At 34.3% G+C, this 17462-nt stretch overlaps 1 protein-coding gene across 1 annotated transcript; it reads right to left on the bottom strand.

Annotated features, from left to right (window-relative positions):
- Window positions 1-7220: 7220 nt before the first annotated feature.
- LOC138870232 (uncharacterized) lies at window positions 7221-7559 on the bottom strand. The gene has a single exon (XM_070148025.1). It carries the CDS (start codon window positions 7557-7559, stop codon window positions 7221-7223), a length of 339 nt encoding a protein of 112 aa, XP_070004126.1.
- Between the last annotated feature and the right edge of the window lie 9903 nt (window positions 7560-17462).

Raw genomic sequence — 17462 nt, forward strand, 5'->3', positions numbered from 1 at the left:
TTAAAAATCAAACAGTCTTAATTATTTCTATTCAGATCTTAACACACATTTAATATATTCAGATTAAGATGTCTTAATCTTAATACACATCTTGATATTCAAATGTGTATTCAGATTCACACATCTTAATCTTAAAAAAAAACAAATGAGGCCTAAGTGATTCATCCAAGAAATGAAAATATTTTTTTAAATACCTATTAACCTATTATTTTTTAAAAAATGGGGCCTACCAAATTTTGGGGCCTAAGGTACAAGCCTTATTAGATGCAGGTTAGAGCCGACGCTGGTAGTTGATCTTAGGAGAGGCAAAGTGGGGTGAAATTCAAAAATAGTCAGATTTACAAGTGGTAATTAAAAAATAGCCACATTTTCAAAAGTAATCGAAGTTTAGTCACTTTTCATGTAAAGATAAATCTAAGCGATACCGTATTCAAAATCCGGAAAATATTCCAGCATAATATACTAAAATTCCAGCATAATATACTGGAGTTTCAGTATAATATACTAGTCCATCATAATATGCTAGAAGTTCATACACAGGTGCTCTCGCAAACTTGACCCAAATTTTTACAATGTCATCAACTTTGCATTATCCACTGTAAAATGTAAATCAACAATACAAACTAGTTAACTAATTCTCATGAATTGCAGCAGCAAAACAATGGATTTCAAATTTTCAACTTAATAGTGCAAACATTTCACAATTTGATATCACATAACTAGTTATGTTGAGTTGTTGACGTTTTAGATTTTGTTAGTCATAAGTTTTACTAGTACTCACACGTTTCTCTAATAAAATTAATTAATGTGAGAATCTAAATTATTTAATTTTACCCTATCAAAAGAGAAAATTAATATTCGAAAAATTCTTTATATAACTATAATTGTCTAATCTAATACTTTATCAAAGAATGGGAAAAATAGCTAATACTTCTAGGTATATCTGTTTACATATTTTTTATTAGATGTAACAAGACACATTGGTTTCTGAAACAAAAAAAAAAATGAAAACAATATTTTTCCTGTTCTTTCTAGAGTACAATTCAGTAATTAATTTTTGAGTCAGTAGAAAAAAAATTATTTTAAAAGAAATAGAGAAAAATTAACGAAATGGGAAAAGGGGCAAAGAGAACTTTGTATGTCAGTCCTTCTTCTTCTTTGTCAAATTAAAGCTTGGAAAAAGTGACACTATATAGCCGCGGTAAAAGTAGTCGTCGAAAAAATATATAAAATTTATATACTTTTTGTATATATATAAACATTCTGTATGTGTTATATATAAAAATTATACAAAGTTTATATACTTTTGCGATTATCAGATATAAATAGTTTATGGTACGGGTTAAAAGTGATAATACCCTTAAAGCTTGGGCATAGGTTAGCTTTGGATTCCTTCACTGTTGCACTTGGGCTAGCTAATTTTACGGGTTAATATGGGCTATGTCCAAAGTCAGCCCATTAGGAACCAATTATATTATGCCCAACCCATGAAATACTGGGCGGGTTGGATGGGCTTGGGCCATTTTTTCCGGCCCTAGTTGATCTCAAACACGAGAACCGAAAAAAAAACATTCTTCTTCTTTGTCTTACGCCTCTTCACCTGTAAAAGAACAAATAAGAAAACCTTAGCTTATGACCCAAAATATTTACTAGATAATCAAAGGATTAAAGAGGTAAATAATCAAGATTCAAAGTAGTAATCACCAAATACCTCAATTTGTAGAGGGTAATTTTCTGATATTTTTTCCAACACGGAAATGGCTCAAATATGCCATCAGACTTTAATAAACAGTCTATCTATGCCCTCTATTAAAAGTCGGGCATATTCATGCCACTAACATTAAACTATTGGTTCATTTATGCTATTATCCACTAACGGAATCCTACTGCTACTAGATTTTGTCACGTGACATTATCTAAATCCTTCATCACTTACCAGTCCCTTCCGCTCTCACCCTTCCCCCTACGAGTGACATATATGAGGCATTTTATTAAGTTCAGTGGCATATTTGAGCCGTTTCCTTATTCCTATATTACATAACTCTCTTGGGTAACAAATTTTGTTTATCATTGGATGCATGACATTCAACCTTCTAGAATCATATTCCTATATAAAACCTCCATTTTTTTTTTCCTAATTTTTTGTGGCAAATTTACAAGGACAAGTTTGTTCCTTGTACTACAATATAATTATTTTACATGAAAAGATACTTTCTTGTTTAATTTAGTTGCACTATGAATCTAATCCTATATTACATCATTTAAAATTTCTCGTATATTAGCTCTTAAAAAGATTTAAAAAACAAGTAGAATTTATTTAAGAAAGAAAAGAGACGAGGTTAAAGAGAGTACATTAATGAGGTATATTTGGGTATGAAAAGTATATTAGAGTGTGTGAACTAAGAGTATGTATGTGTTTTATGGTGGAATTTGGAGTGTTACGGTACTTGGGACATGGTGATGGCTTGGGGAAATGATATAAATTTGTTTAGGAAAAAACATGACGGGTTTAAAAGAGAGTATACTAATGAGGTATAGTTGGGTATGGAAAGTAAATATGAGTGTGTGATTTAAGAGTATGTATGTGATTTCATGGTGAAATTTGGGGTGTTATAATAGTTAGGACATAGTTGAAAAGGCTCATATATACCACTCGTAAAAGGGAGTGAAGGGGCAGGGGCTTGGTAAGTGATGAAGGATTTAAATGATGTCACATGGCAAAATCTAATAATAGTAGGGTTCTATTAGTAGAAAATGGCATATATGAGCCAATAGTGTAATATTGATGGCAAAAATATATCCAACTTTTAACGGATGACATAGATTGACCATTTCATAAAGTTCACTGGCATATCTGAGCCTTTTCCGTTTTCAACATCTAAAATTTTCACGACTTGGAATTCCCACCTTCGAGATCGTGATGACGCCTAACATTTCACTTGCTAGGCAAGCCAACGTTAGAACAATTTATCCATTTTCAACATTTCAAATTAAATGATAAGAAAAAAGCTGAAATAACTTAATAATTTAAAGTAAAATGTGGAAGCCATAACAATTGAAATATCTAATACAACTCTGGACCCGGTGCCACAAATGCACGAGCTACTAGAATAGTAGAAATAAAGGTGTGAAGAAAACATAGAGCTGTCTGAGGAAAAATACACAGCTAATAAAAAAAGGAACGGAGACTCTAGAGTTTGCGAATGTCGTGCAGCTGTACCTCAAGTCTCCACACTACTAGTCAACCCGAGCACGCTAATAACCGCTGCTGGGACCGACTCCAAAATCTGCACAAGAAGTGCAGAGTCTAGTATGAGTACAACCGACCTCAAGTACTCTGTAAGTGCCGAGCCTAATCTCGACGAAGTAGCAAAGCTAAGGCGGGTCACTTACACTATAACCTGTACGCAGTATAAAATAAAGACAGAAAAGGAAAATACGAAGCGAAATAAGGCAATTAACTGAAGAAAATAGCTAAATCCTCAAGGAAAATCAATGAATGTCAGAATTACCAATCCTTAGAGTTTCATATGAAAATACCAAAAACCAACACAACACAAGGAAATAGAAACACATGGTATGTTGCGGCACGCAACCCGATCCCACTGTACAATACAATACTCCCTTATTCGGCCGTAACAATATCAACAATCATAAACAAGATGCCACCATATTATAAAATCAGTATCATAATTCACCCTTATTTCACCATATTAATTCACCCTTATTTCACATGTTGCAGCGTGCAACCCGATTCCACCATATCAGTACAAATTTACCCTTATATCACCATATCAATCCACCCTTATTTCACTAATTGCGGCGTGCAACCCGATCCCACCATATCAATATCAAATATTCAATGAGTACAATCAAATTAATAACTCAAATCACAAGAACTTCTACGATTGATGAGTATGAAGCTAAATCAGAAAGGAATCCTCGTACCAAAATTGAGAATTCACATATGTAATATTACACGGCAAGACAAGTCTAGAAAATGTCAATTAAAGGGGTGCAAGTAAGTCAATTAAGGCAATAGCAGCTAGTCATGAAAGCGTGGAAAGGTCTAGCATTTTTAACACGAGAAACAATAGTTAACAAGTAACAAATAAAGCACAAGAGACATTTAAAGCACATAACAGTTAAGGCACGAAAGGAAATATTAAGGAAAAACGAAAAATCAGAAAAATAAGTAATTTGTCGATGTATAAGCACTCTTTACCTCGCATATATGCCACAACACATGGATTTCACATAGCACATAGTCCGAAGGTTCCCAATTCCCTCAAATCAAGGTTAAACTCAACACTTACCTCGCTCCAAAATCGACTCAAAGCTCAACCACGACCTTGCATTTCGAACAAGCCTCTGAACCAATCAAATCTAGCAATTTAACAATCAAACAATTCAAAACAAGCCTTAGGAACTACCCACGAATGAAAGAGGTTCAATTTAGGTCATTATTGAAAAAAGGGATTATTTTCATTCCTATACACTATTGGAAACTTTATTACCCTAAATGTTCATGTTTAGTAAATTACCCTATCTACACAAGTTTTATTTATAAAATATATACATTCCACCTTAAAAGCCTCCTAATTCATTATTACTGCCTTTAATTAAGGGAGAATTGTCAACCTAAAAACTACTAGTTGGTAGAGGTCAAACCTACTTAATAGGCATAGCTTGCATATGATAAAATGTAAAGTGAGAATTTATGAAGAGAAACAAAAGGATGAGAATTCTGGTTGGTTAACTCTGGTGTATCTATACATAAGATAAAAGTCCACTGCAGAAAAGTATGTGCCAGAGATATTATATTGTGAAATTGTCGAGTAAAGCTTGAAGGGAACGAATTTAAGTCGCCGATATATTTTCTGACGGTAAAATTAATGGTTTAGTGAAGAAGATAAAAAAAAAAAAGCGAAACAAATAAATAAGAAAAGGAAAAATACGCTGATTGGTCTTTAGATTCTTCTGTTCACGCGCCGTCCTAGATAGAGAGAGATGTAGAGAGAATTCTCAATTCTTTGCAACAACATCCAATCCAAACAAATAATATTTTTTGAAAACCCAAATTTTAATTCAAAGATTCAAAGCTTTTCAATGGTTGTCAATGGTGGAATTACTACTCTCTTGTGCAAGATACGTGGGGAGGGGGTGGGATGTGGAGAGAGAAATGTGGGGGAGTGGAAGATATGTTAGAGTAATTTTAGGACACTAATTATTATCATTACTTTTCTAAAAATTTACATAAATGGTAATTGAGTATATAAAATGTAATTATAGTAAAACTTAAGTAGGGAGGGTAATATAGTTTCATATAGTGTGTAGAAATGTAAAATTCCTTGAAAAAATCAACAAAAGTCAACTCTCGGTCCTGCTTGGTCCAAATCCGAAATTCGGACCAAAATCTGTTTACTCATTCACCCCCGAGTCGGGTTATATAATTTATTTTGAAATCCGACCTCAATTTGAGGTCTAAATTCTAATTTTACAAAAATTCTACCCTAATCCCCAATTTCTACCATGTAGTGGGTAATTGAAAGAAAGTAGGTTAGAATCACTTACCAACGAATTGGGGAAGAAGAGTTCTTGACAAAATTGCCTCTAAGGATTTTAGGGTTGAAAATTTGAAAGAATGAACTAAAATCCCCTTTTTTTTCCATCTTAAGCCCAGGCGCAAATGTCGCATTGTGAGAAATCATTCGCAATTGTGAAGGTCCCCCATCTCTGGTACCATCGCAAATGCGATGGTTTTGTTCGCAATTGCGAACTTGGGACTTCCGCAATTGCGACCTTTTGATCGAAATTGCAAACTTTCCCCCCCAGTACAACTTCGCAAATGCGAATTCATGGTGCCCAACTACTCTTCGCAAATGCGAGGGAGTAGCTCGCAACTGTGAACCTAACAAGGACACTACCATATCGCAAATGCAAACACATACCTCACAATTGCGAGGTCTGAGGCCTGCACCAGAAATAGTAGAGCACCAACTATTTTCTAAATCCAAAAACCTTTCGTAGTCTATCCGAAACTCACCCGAGCTTCGGGGCTCCAAGTCATATGAATTCGCTTGCGTGATCAAAATACCAAAATAACACCTAGAACTATGAATCGCATACCAATTCAAATGACACTTTCAATGAAACTTAAGAACTTCTATTTCAATAGCCAGATGTCCGAATCATGTCAAACCAACTCTGTTTTTCACCAAATTTTGCAGACAAGTCACAAATATAGTAATGAACATATGCCAAGCTCCAGAACCAAAAATCTGGGCCCGTAGCAATTAATCAAACCTTGGTCAAAATTTTAAACTCGTTAAACCTTTAAACTTCAAATTTTGACAAAAAGCGATAACTTGAGCTAGGGACCTCCGAATTCGATTTCGGGCATACGACCAGATCCCAAATCACGATACGGACCCACCGGGACCGTCAAAATATGAATACGGATCCGTTTGCTCAAAAATATTGATCAAAGTCAACTCAAATAGATTTTAAGGTAAAATTTTATATTTTATCAATTTTTAACATAAAAGTCTTCCGGAAGAAGATACAAACTGCACACGCAAATCGAGAAAGGCTAAAATGATATATTCGAGGTTTCGAAACACAGAATTAGGGTTTAAAACTTTAGATTATCTATCGGGTCATCACAAAAATTGTATACAATAAAACCATCAACAGTTGTGGTTGGGTATTAGGTACTTCTTTCTATTTAACCAGGGATCTCAAGTTCGAGTCTTGATTTTTCTACTCCTGAGTCTTGGGAATAGAATCTCCTTTGATAGGGAATGTTTTGTCCCCCAAAGTGGGACTTCCCCATGTGAATGCAAATTAACCGAGTTCCAAAGTGTGTAGCTAACACCGGGCGGTAACCACATCAAAAACGAAGAAGGCCGAGGATGGCCTACGGTGCATTTTATCTTAAGGGAACACGTTTTTTTGACCAATGTGGTTTGATTGCCGGCCCTCTTCTCGTTCCGCCCTTCCTATTAGGATAGCTACCTTCGTGTATTGCTACCTTTTATAATAAAAAATTTCGGCTCAACTCGGGGAAGCGCTGGCAACATTAGAAAGGAAGGGGTTGAAAAACATAATATAGTAAAGTTGTGGAGGTTCAGATTTTGCAATCATATCGAGCTTAAATACCATTACTAGTGTATTACAACAATGAAATTACCTAATCAAGTGATTTAAATATCTATGAATCACTTCAGAAGGAGTTTGGATGGATCAGCAAAACGAAGAGAGAATGATCTGGGTTCATCCCAATTGAAACCATTGTCAAAATTCTGTGAATAAGTGTATTTATCATAACGAGGAACTTGTACATTCACAGACCTAGGACTCTCAAACCTTAATCTCTTGTTCATTTCCTTCTTCTCCTTTGACATTTTCTTCCACAAAACTTTCCAAATTGAACTTTTGGTACCTCTAGTTTTACAAAATGACTCTTTCAGTACTGTTTTTTCATCATGATAATATCTTCCTAGTCTAATACTTCTGCTTCTTGTGCTAAAAATTCTGTACAAATTCTTGACGTCCATTTCAATAAGCAAGAAACTAAGTTGTGAGAAAAGTATAGAGTTGGGAGTGATATGGATTTTGGACTTTTAAAGGAAATGGCTATGGAATTTAATATGTTTTTGGTAAGATATTCGGACAAAAAAGATGGGCTTAGACTTTAAATAAGATGGTTCACATGGTTTGACCGAAGAAAGTGTTTTGGCATAATTTTATATAATTCATATGTTCTGTTTTTATAACAACTGTTATGAATTTATTGCATAAAGAATTCATTATCAATTGACTAATTTTGAAATTAAACTTAAGCAACATAAGCAAACTAACGCTTTGAAATTAAACTTATTTGGGATTGATGCATAGTTATTATTATTTTTATACTCTCTCCGTCTCAAATTATTTGTCTTGTTTTTATTTTATATGGCCCTTAAGAAAATAATAATTAGGAGGTATTTTTGACAATTTTAACTTGTTTATGTCTTATTGATATTTGAACAATCATAATATTATCATATAATTGAGGTATTTGTAGTCTTTAAGAATAATTACTATTAAGGCTAAAATAGAAAAAAATAATTAAATTTATCTTAAACTTCTAAAATGACAAATAATTTGAGAAAACTAATTTTAGAAATCACGACAGATAATTTTTTATGAAGGGAGTACTTGTTTTATATAGATGGAATTAACTCCTATTGTTAGGGATGAATTGTACGTCTTGTCATCTATTTTTATTTTTAGCTCAATTCTGATTTTATTCTGTTTCTTACGTTTCTTAATTATATTGATACTTTTAGCTTCAATTTGTTTGATATGAGTTGGTTCTTCATTAAAGTTACTCTTTCTTTTTACCCTTTTTTTCTTACCCTAGGCTCACAAAAAAGAGGGGGGGGGGGGGGGAGGGAGGAAATGGGCGTATGAACCAAAAAAATAATTACATAACCAAGGAGAAAGGAACTACATGAAGATTCAAAGTAGTAATACTGTAATTAATTAAATTATAAGCATGTGAAACAATTTAAACGTTAGCTACACCAAAATATAAAATTAATACCTCATGTGGACAGGTCCTTTTCTTAAATTTTCTCACCATTTAAAATTGAATTATTAGAATAAAGTTATGGAGGTTCAGATGTCACAATCATGTCGAGTTTCAACACCATTTGCTAGTCTATTTTTTTAAAAAAATAAATGTATTAATTTTGCCATGATATTATACATGATTTTATTTGTTCTACATGAGATCAGCTTCCTCTATTTTCGTATTTTGTTATTTTCGTATTTAGTATCCTATATTTCATATTTCATATCTCTTATATATTGTTGTTATTTTTATTACGCATTTTTATGGTACTAATATATCATCTCCTATTGTTTTTTGAGCCGAGGGTCTCCTGGAAACAGCCTCCCTACCCTTCGGGGTAGGGGTAAGGTCTGCGTACATATTACCCTCCCCAGACCCCACTTGTGGGATTATACTGGGTCGTTGTTGTTGTTGTTGTTGTTGTTGTTGTTGTTGAGATCAGCTTCCTCTAAAATCCAGGTTCTTGGTTCTTCAAGATATAATTGTCATACATGACAAAAAAGAAGAAGAAGAAGAAGATATAATTGTCATAAAAATTATAGATTTTCGCATAAACTTATACCATATGTGAATAGTTTAAACGAAAGAATAGGAACTCCACCTTGTAATTAGTATGCATGAGTTACAAAAAAAGTAAGAAAATTAGCAGCCCTAATACATAAACCCATGAGAAAATATAACTTTTACAAGTGTTCCTGGGATTAATTTTGATGTGTAGATTAGGAGTGATTCCAAGTAATTTGAAATTAGAATTTTCCACAATATATTTTGCAAATAACAAAAAAAAAAAGAAGAAAAAGAAGTCATACTCAGTGTGTATCCAAATTAATCAGCCAATAAATTTGGAATAAGTGCGTGTTAAACCATAAAAAAACGGAAAAAGGGTTAAAAATGCCCCTAAACTATTGGAAAAGGATTAAAAATACCTTCATCCACCTATCGGGCTAAAAATACCCTTACATCCACCGTTTTAGTTTACTTATGCCCTTTGACCGTTAGGTCAATGCCGAATTAAAAATAATAATTATTTAAATTTCACGTGACAACTTCTTATTGGTCGAAATTAAAATATCTAACCTATTAGAAAGACCCATCCATATCTACCCATTTTTCGGACCAACTCGCCCCAAACGCTAACTCGACCCGGATAAAAAGTTCAACTAATAAATTTTCAGTTTATGTGAGTGATAGGGCTTATTAGTTAGGATCTATTAACCCCGATATAATGCTACTGCTAATAAATATCAAGAAGCTACCAAACCTAGGAAAATACTTACTCACCAACATGTTGAGGTAAAGATATTTCACACAAATAAAATGCTATTGCTTATAGTGTTGGAAGTTCGCACTAGCATAACTGATGGAAATTGTTACTCCTAATTATATATCATTTCTTTCAACTTTTAGGGGCATAAAGATAGACAAACCAAAGACAAGTATGGTGAAAATAGTAAGGGTTATTGTTGTCTCAGCTAGATGGTAGTGGGGCGTCTTTTTTTAGTTGAACTTTTATTCAGGTCGGGTTAGTATTTAGGGCGAGTTAGTCCGAAAAACGGGTAGATATGGGTAGGTTTTTTTAATAGGTTAGATATTTTAATTTCGACCAATAAGAAGTTGCCACGTGGAATTCAAAAATAATTATTATTTTTAATTTAGCATTAACCTAACAGTCAAAAGGCATAAGTGAACCAAAAAGGTGGATGGAGGAATATTTTTAACCCAATAGGTGAATGAAGGGTATTTATAAACTTTTTTCAATAGTTTAGGAGCATTTTTAACACTTTCTCCGGAAAAAAAAATAGAGAACTTTTTAAAAGTTCCTCGGTGGAGATATCTCTCTTTGGAGAAATTGTCTTCCCACTAAGGGAGATGTGCTCTTTCAAATTCCATGGCGCTTTCTCATCTCAAATTGGTCTTTCCCATGGTTTATTTTGAAAGTTATCATGTTCCCTCTCATGCCCATCAATTAGTCAGGGGAGGAGCTAGGGATGGAAGGGGTTCATACGAATTCTTTTTTTTCAAAAAGTTAGACTACTATACAGGTAACATTTATTTGTTATATATATAAAATAGATATTGAAATAAAACAATGAAGAAGAATATTGCAAAGAAAGAAAGAGATTCTTATTACTTTTTGGGATAAATTACAATGGAATAGAACCCTCTATTTATAAGAAAATAGTGACTTAACCACCAAGTAATAATCCCTAGAATCTCTCTAAATATAGATATTCACCATAAATAAAATTCTATTTATAACATTCCCCCTTAATGTCTATTCAACAGATAATGTGCCTCGTTAAACTTTAATTAAAATAAAACCTAGTGGGAAAAAATTCTAGAGAAGGAAAAAGAGTACACATGTTTTGAAATATATCTTTTGGTTGCCTCGTTAAAAACCTTGCAAGGAAAATCAGTGGGACAAAATATTGTAAGGAAAAAAGAGTGCAACGCACATTAACTCCCCCTGATGAGAGCACCAATTCACATCCTTGAGCTTTCGCATCCTAATCTTGTACACTAGCTTCTTGCAGGTTGATGTTGGTAGAGACTTGGTGAACAAATCAACCATATTATCACTTGAACTAATTTGTTGCACATTGATATCACTATTCTTTTGAATATCATGAGTGAAAAATAACTTTGGTGAAATGTGCTTTGTCATATCTCCTTTTATGAATCTTCCCTTCAATTGGGCTATGCGTGCTGCATTGTCTTCGTACAAAATTGTGGGTAGTTTGTCACATTTAAACCACATTTGTCTCGAATAAGATGTATTATAGACCTCAACCACACACACTCTCGACTTGCTTCATGAATGGCAATTATCTTAGCATGATTAGATGAGGTAGCCACAATTGATTGCTTAGTCGATCGCCAAGATATGACAGTGCCTCCACAGGTAAACACATAGCATGTTTGAGATCGAAACTTGTGTGAGTCAGATAAATACCTAACATCGGCATAACCAACAAGATCGGGACTACAATTGTTGCCATAAAATAAGCTCATATCGATAGTCCCTTTTAGATACCACAATATATGTTTGATTCCATTCCAATGTCTCCTTGTAGGAGCAGAGCTACATCTTGCTAAGACATTAACTGAAAAGGTTATATCAGGCCTTGTAGTATTAGTAAGATACATTAGTGCACCAATTACACTAAGCTATGGTACTTCAGGACCAAGTAACTCTTCATTCTTTCTTGAGGTCGGAATGGATCCTTATTCACATCAAATAATCAAACAACCATTGGAGTACTTAATGGATGTGCTCCATCCATGTAAAACCATTTCAATACTTTTTTTATGTAGGCAGATTGATGAACAAAAATTCCGTTTGCCAAATGTTCAATTTGCAAACCGAGATATAATTTTGTCTTTCCAAGATCTTTCATCTCGAATCCTTCTTTAAATAATCAATTGCCTTTTGGAATTCTGTAGGAGTTCTAATAAGGTTTATGTCATCGACATATACGGCAAGTACAACAAATTCCGATGTTGTTTTCTTTATAAAAATACATGGACAAATGACATCATTTATATAACCTTCCTTTAATAAATACTCACCAAGATGATTATACCATATTCATCCTGATTGCTTTAGACCATACAAATATCCTTGCAATTTGATTGAAAACATTTCCCGGGTGTCACGACCCAAACTGATAGGCCGCGACGGGTGCCTGAGTACTACCTGTCAAACATCCCTAAGCACGTGTCTAAGATATGAACCTGAATAACATTTGCTGCATTACGAAATTAACATACATGAAGGAAACATGCCATCAATGCATATATAAGTATACATGCAGAATACAGTGGGCGAGCCAGCAAGGCTGCTATAGACAACTATACATCCAAAACTGAAAGCCAACAATGCCACATATAACCCAACTAGACATATTGTCTACAGACCTCTAATAGAAACATAGTTGTACAAAGACGGGACTGACCCACGTCATACCCATATATATATACACACACACATACACACAAATGTATCGTACCAAAATCAAAAGCAGTTCCGGATCAAATGAAGCATGGCAACTCTTACTGATCAGGGATCCTACGAAGGGGGACCATCAGCTTGCCTACCTGCACCTGCGGGCATGAACACAGGCCCCGTGAAATAGGGTGTCAGTACGAAAAATATACTGAGTATGTAAGGCATGCAAATTAGTACGTAAAAGACATAGATGAAACATGGAATAAGGAATCACATCTTTAAATCTGAATAACTTTGTAAATTCTGAAACGTTTATAATGTCATACACGTGCGTATAAATGTCATGCCATGCATAGGTATGGGTGTACACAATATCATCAAGCCACTGAGGGCATCCCATCATATCATCTCGGCCACTGTGGGCAACATCATTAACATATAACAGCTGATCAAATGGTGGTGCGTATATAACGCTGTAACCTTTTTCCATATCCCATATATATATAACGCCATCTGGTCATGGATCAATGCACATGCATAAATGAGTGAAATGCATGAAAAATATGTAATAGTCTCAATATTACTTTCGGATAAACTTTTTCAACTGTGTATTATTTTGAGACTTATGAACAGAAAATAATAATAATTTTCATGGGGAATCAAGAATATAGACACCCCTAATAATCTATGAACAGAGTAATTTATGGAAACTGTGTATTTGCTCGTTTCTTCAATAGAATTTGGACAATGCCAAAAGAAAGAAGGGGGGTTTAACATACTTGGAGTAGGAAAAACTCCGTATAATATTTCGTTGGAAAACCTTCGTTGATTGAACAAAATTTATCTTTGCTAGAAATTCATGAACGAAAATATTTTCTGGTTCCTAAAATTTTGAAACGAAATAACAAAGTTTGGTTTCCTTGAAATTGAGAGGAAACGTGTCTAGTTCTTCTTAAGAATTGAAAGAATAACATTGAATTCCTTTGATTCATATTGATTTGTACAGACAACTTAGATTTGTCATCACTTTTCATTTATGCCTAGGTTGTCACCTAGGCATAAGTGACTTATTAGTCACATTCTTGACATGGTGGATGCTTGCCATGTATTTGGGAATAATTTATTAATTATTTATTCATTTATTTGTTAATCGGGTAATATTTCGTTATTCGAAAATTAACCAATTACCCGCATAATTTTAAAATTACCCCAAATTACTTAAAATTCAACTTATTTCTAATATATTTTTATATATACTTTATACATTATACTACCGTGGTCATATGGTATCTTGCATGGTACTTGTTCATAATTATCGGGTATTATTGCTCGACCCGTATTTTATTCCAAATTGACCACTTTCAACGAAACTCGTTTTCTCTAATCCGTGTACCCCTTTATCCTTCATAACACTTATTTATCGCTTGTTATAAATAGTGTATGTACGTTAACGTGTAACGACTCAACTGGTTATTTTGAGCAATTGCGTCTGGTTCGGCAGTTTGAGGTCACGAACAACTTCATATTATGTGTATCAACTTGCGTGCGCAGTCCGGACGTGAAACCAGAAAGATTTTTATATGAAAATATGAGAAATAGAAATTTTTAGAGTTGAAAATTTGGTTTTAGTTAACTTTGGTCAACATTTTGAGTCAACAGATTCGGATCTATGTTCCGACAATCTCGGGAGGTCCGCAGTAAAATATGGGACTTGGGCGTATACCCGGAATTGAATTCCGAGGTCCCTAGCCTTAGAAAATAATTTTTGAAGAAAATTATTGTGCTGGTTTTTAAAGGAAATAAAGAAATAAATTAATATTTTAACTCGTTGGTATCGGGCCTGTATTTTGATTTCGGAGCTCGGTACAAGTTTGTTATGATATTTAAGTCCTATCTGTAAAATTTGGTGAGAACCGGAATTGATTTGACGTGATTTGAACGTCTGGTTGAAAAATTAGAAAATTTGAGTGTCCTTGAGAAAATCATGAGTTTTAAAGTTAAATTCATAGTTTTTGATGTTATTTTGATAATTTTATCACACGAGTAAGTCCGCATGATGTTTTTAGACTTGCATGCATGTTTGGTTTGGAACCCCGTGGACTTGGATTAGTTTCGGGCAGGTTTAGGCTATTTTGCGCTTGTTTTTGGATGCTTCGTCGTCGTTTCTTCAAGTAAAAATAATACCATATTGAGAAAATGAGATCCAAATTCAGTTTTGTTTAAACCATTAGATCCGTATATAAATTACGGAGCCATAGGAAAAAGAATCATCGAATTTGGAGATCGTATGAGGAAGTTATGCTCATTTTCGTGTCGGGAAAAATTGTTAGTTTCTGGTGTGTTCGCAAATTCAAACTTTTTCATCGCATTTGCGATGTCCAGTTCGCAAATGCGAATTTTTTGTCGCAAATGCGACTTCTGTTAGCCCTGCCTTGTTCGCAATTGCGAGGGGTTCGCAAATGCGAACCCTGGGACGCAAATGCGACATCTGAGGCTTGTTAAGTGAGATTTTAGACGAGATTCACCCATTTTTCAACTTTCTCAAACCCTACACCTCCATAGGCGATTTTTCAAGGTCCCAAACTTCTCTAAATTATTGGGTAAGTGTCTGTAATCAATTTTTAACTATATTTTATGATTATATCTTAGATTTAACATTAAATTCATGAGAATCTAAAGGAAAATTTGGGAAAAATTGTGAAATCTTTCAAAAATGTAAAATGATAATTTGAATGACCAAATTATATCGGAATTAGATAATTTTTGTATGGGTGAACTCGTAGCAGAATGGGTGTTCGATTTTTGTAAATTTTGTCAGGTTCCGAGGTGCGGACCCGGGGAGTTGACTTTTGTTGACTTTTCGCAAATTGTATAAGAATCATAGTTTTGTTAATTGAAATTATTTTCTCTTGCATTGTTTGATGTATTCAAGTCGTGTTTTGCTAGATTGAGCCGAGTGATGATGAATTGGTAAAGGAAAAGCTAAAATGAGTATTGAATTGGTCGGATTGAGGTAATTATCTTGCCTAACCTTGTGTGAGGGACTTCCCCTTAGGATTTGAGTCTTCTATGCTATTTGTAGTGCGTGCACACGAGGTGACGAGTGCGTTCTCGGACTTATTTATGGGAAATTTGCCTTTAGGGTTCTTAGGTACTTATGTTCATTATGTGGGAAGTATTTCCATTATGATTGAGTTTCTTAATTGCTTTATTTACCTCTATATGCTCCATACGATGTTGTTAGCTTCCCTCTAACTCTTACTTGTTACTTGGCCTTATTTGCCTTAATTGAAGCGATTGTTCTCCTTATCGTTTTGTTATTTCTAAATTGTGAATTTCTCTATGACCCCGTGTATATATGCTATGTGTCCAAATTGTTGTGATTGCCGGTGTAGTTATCACGTGCCTGTTACGTCTTGTTTTTTTAAGGTTAATGCGCTTCTTGGTTTTTCTGTGATTCTCTTGTTGCCGTGTATTCATACTCTTGGTGGTGAAATTCCTTGTGATTGTATTGTTGGATTGATGTTGATTATCCTTCGTGTTGCTGCTGTATATTTACTTTGGGATTATGGGACGGTATCCCGGGAGATCCCCATGTATGTTTACTTTGGGACTACGAATCGGTATTTCAGGAGATCCCCCTGCACTGTTATATTAGAACTACGGGACTGCACCTGATAGATTCCCCTAGTACTGGGTATTTACATTTGGGACTACGGATCAGTATTCTGGGAGATCCCCGCGCACTATGAGTTGGACTACGGGACGACACCCAGGAGATCCACTGGATATTTATATTTGGGGACTACAGGACGGTATCCTGGTAGATCCTTGGTTGCTATCTCTGTGTGGAGTTACGTTCTTTTCTGTGACTTTCTCTCCGTTGTATTTGTTGTTATCAATGCAAGTGCTTTAACTATTTAAATCCCTTTATTGATGTGATTATTTATGTTGGAACCTACAGTGTTTTCAATACCTCGCGTATTTATGTATATATATTCCAATACTTCAAACTTCAATAATTGTTACATCTTTAATTCAATTAGTCTCTCAATTATATCCCCTTAAACCTCCTGAGGTTGTATTTTACTTAAAAAAAGGAATTTCTACTAAGCTTTAAGTTATTAACTTCCATGTTTAAGGTAATAATCCATTCAATGTTGTATTTTAATTGAAAGGGGTACCTTCTTTACTCAAATGATTTCAAAAGAAACAACTTCATCTTTTCTCGCTAGCTTTCCTAATTAGTTTAGAATTTGTAATTTACTTATATTAGGTAAATGAGACTTCTTGAACATCTTGAGTGCATTTGTACGGACATTATGTATTGTATAGCATGTGGATTTTGTTGTTAAAAGTGAGATGAAAATTATGGGTGCACATGATGCCATGTGTAATGAAGGTTCGGAAGTTGGAATTATGATATGAGAAACCGAGGATTGAGATGGTCGGGATTGTGTATTAGACATGATATGATTGATTGAGTTGGTATTGCCTTCTTTATTTGAATACATTCTTACTTGTCTTTGTTCCTGTTATGTCAATGTTGATTTACTTGGTTATCTGGTTTACTTGGTTATCTGACTTACTTGGTTATCTGATTTACCTGATTATCTGATTTACTTGGTTATCGTTCGTTACTACCTGTGTTCTCCCTTTATTGTTCCTATTGTTTGTATTTTGATTTCTCTCCACTGTTGATATTATCTCGTTATCTTTATCTCGATATTTCACTATCATATCTTGTTCATTTCATTTGACCAGTAGGTGTCTTGACTGTTCCTCGTCACTACCTCACCGAGGTTAGTCTTGATACTTACTGGGAACCGTCGTGGTGTGCTCATACTACACTTCTGTACATTTTTATGTACAGATCCAGGTATTAATCGATAG

The sequence above is a fragment of the Nicotiana sylvestris genome, chromosome 6 (assembly GCF_000393655.2).
Source record: "Nicotiana sylvestris chromosome 6, ASM39365v2, whole genome shotgun sequence".
Taxonomy (NCBI): domain Eukaryota; kingdom Viridiplantae; phylum Streptophyta; class Magnoliopsida; order Solanales; family Solanaceae; genus Nicotiana; species Nicotiana sylvestris.

What these genes read in the sequence shown, in the direction of transcription:
- LOC138870232 (XM_070148025.1), bottom strand. Translation starts at nt 7,559, where the DNA reads ATGGACGTCAAGAATTTGTACAGAATTTTTAGCACAAGAAGCAGAAGT.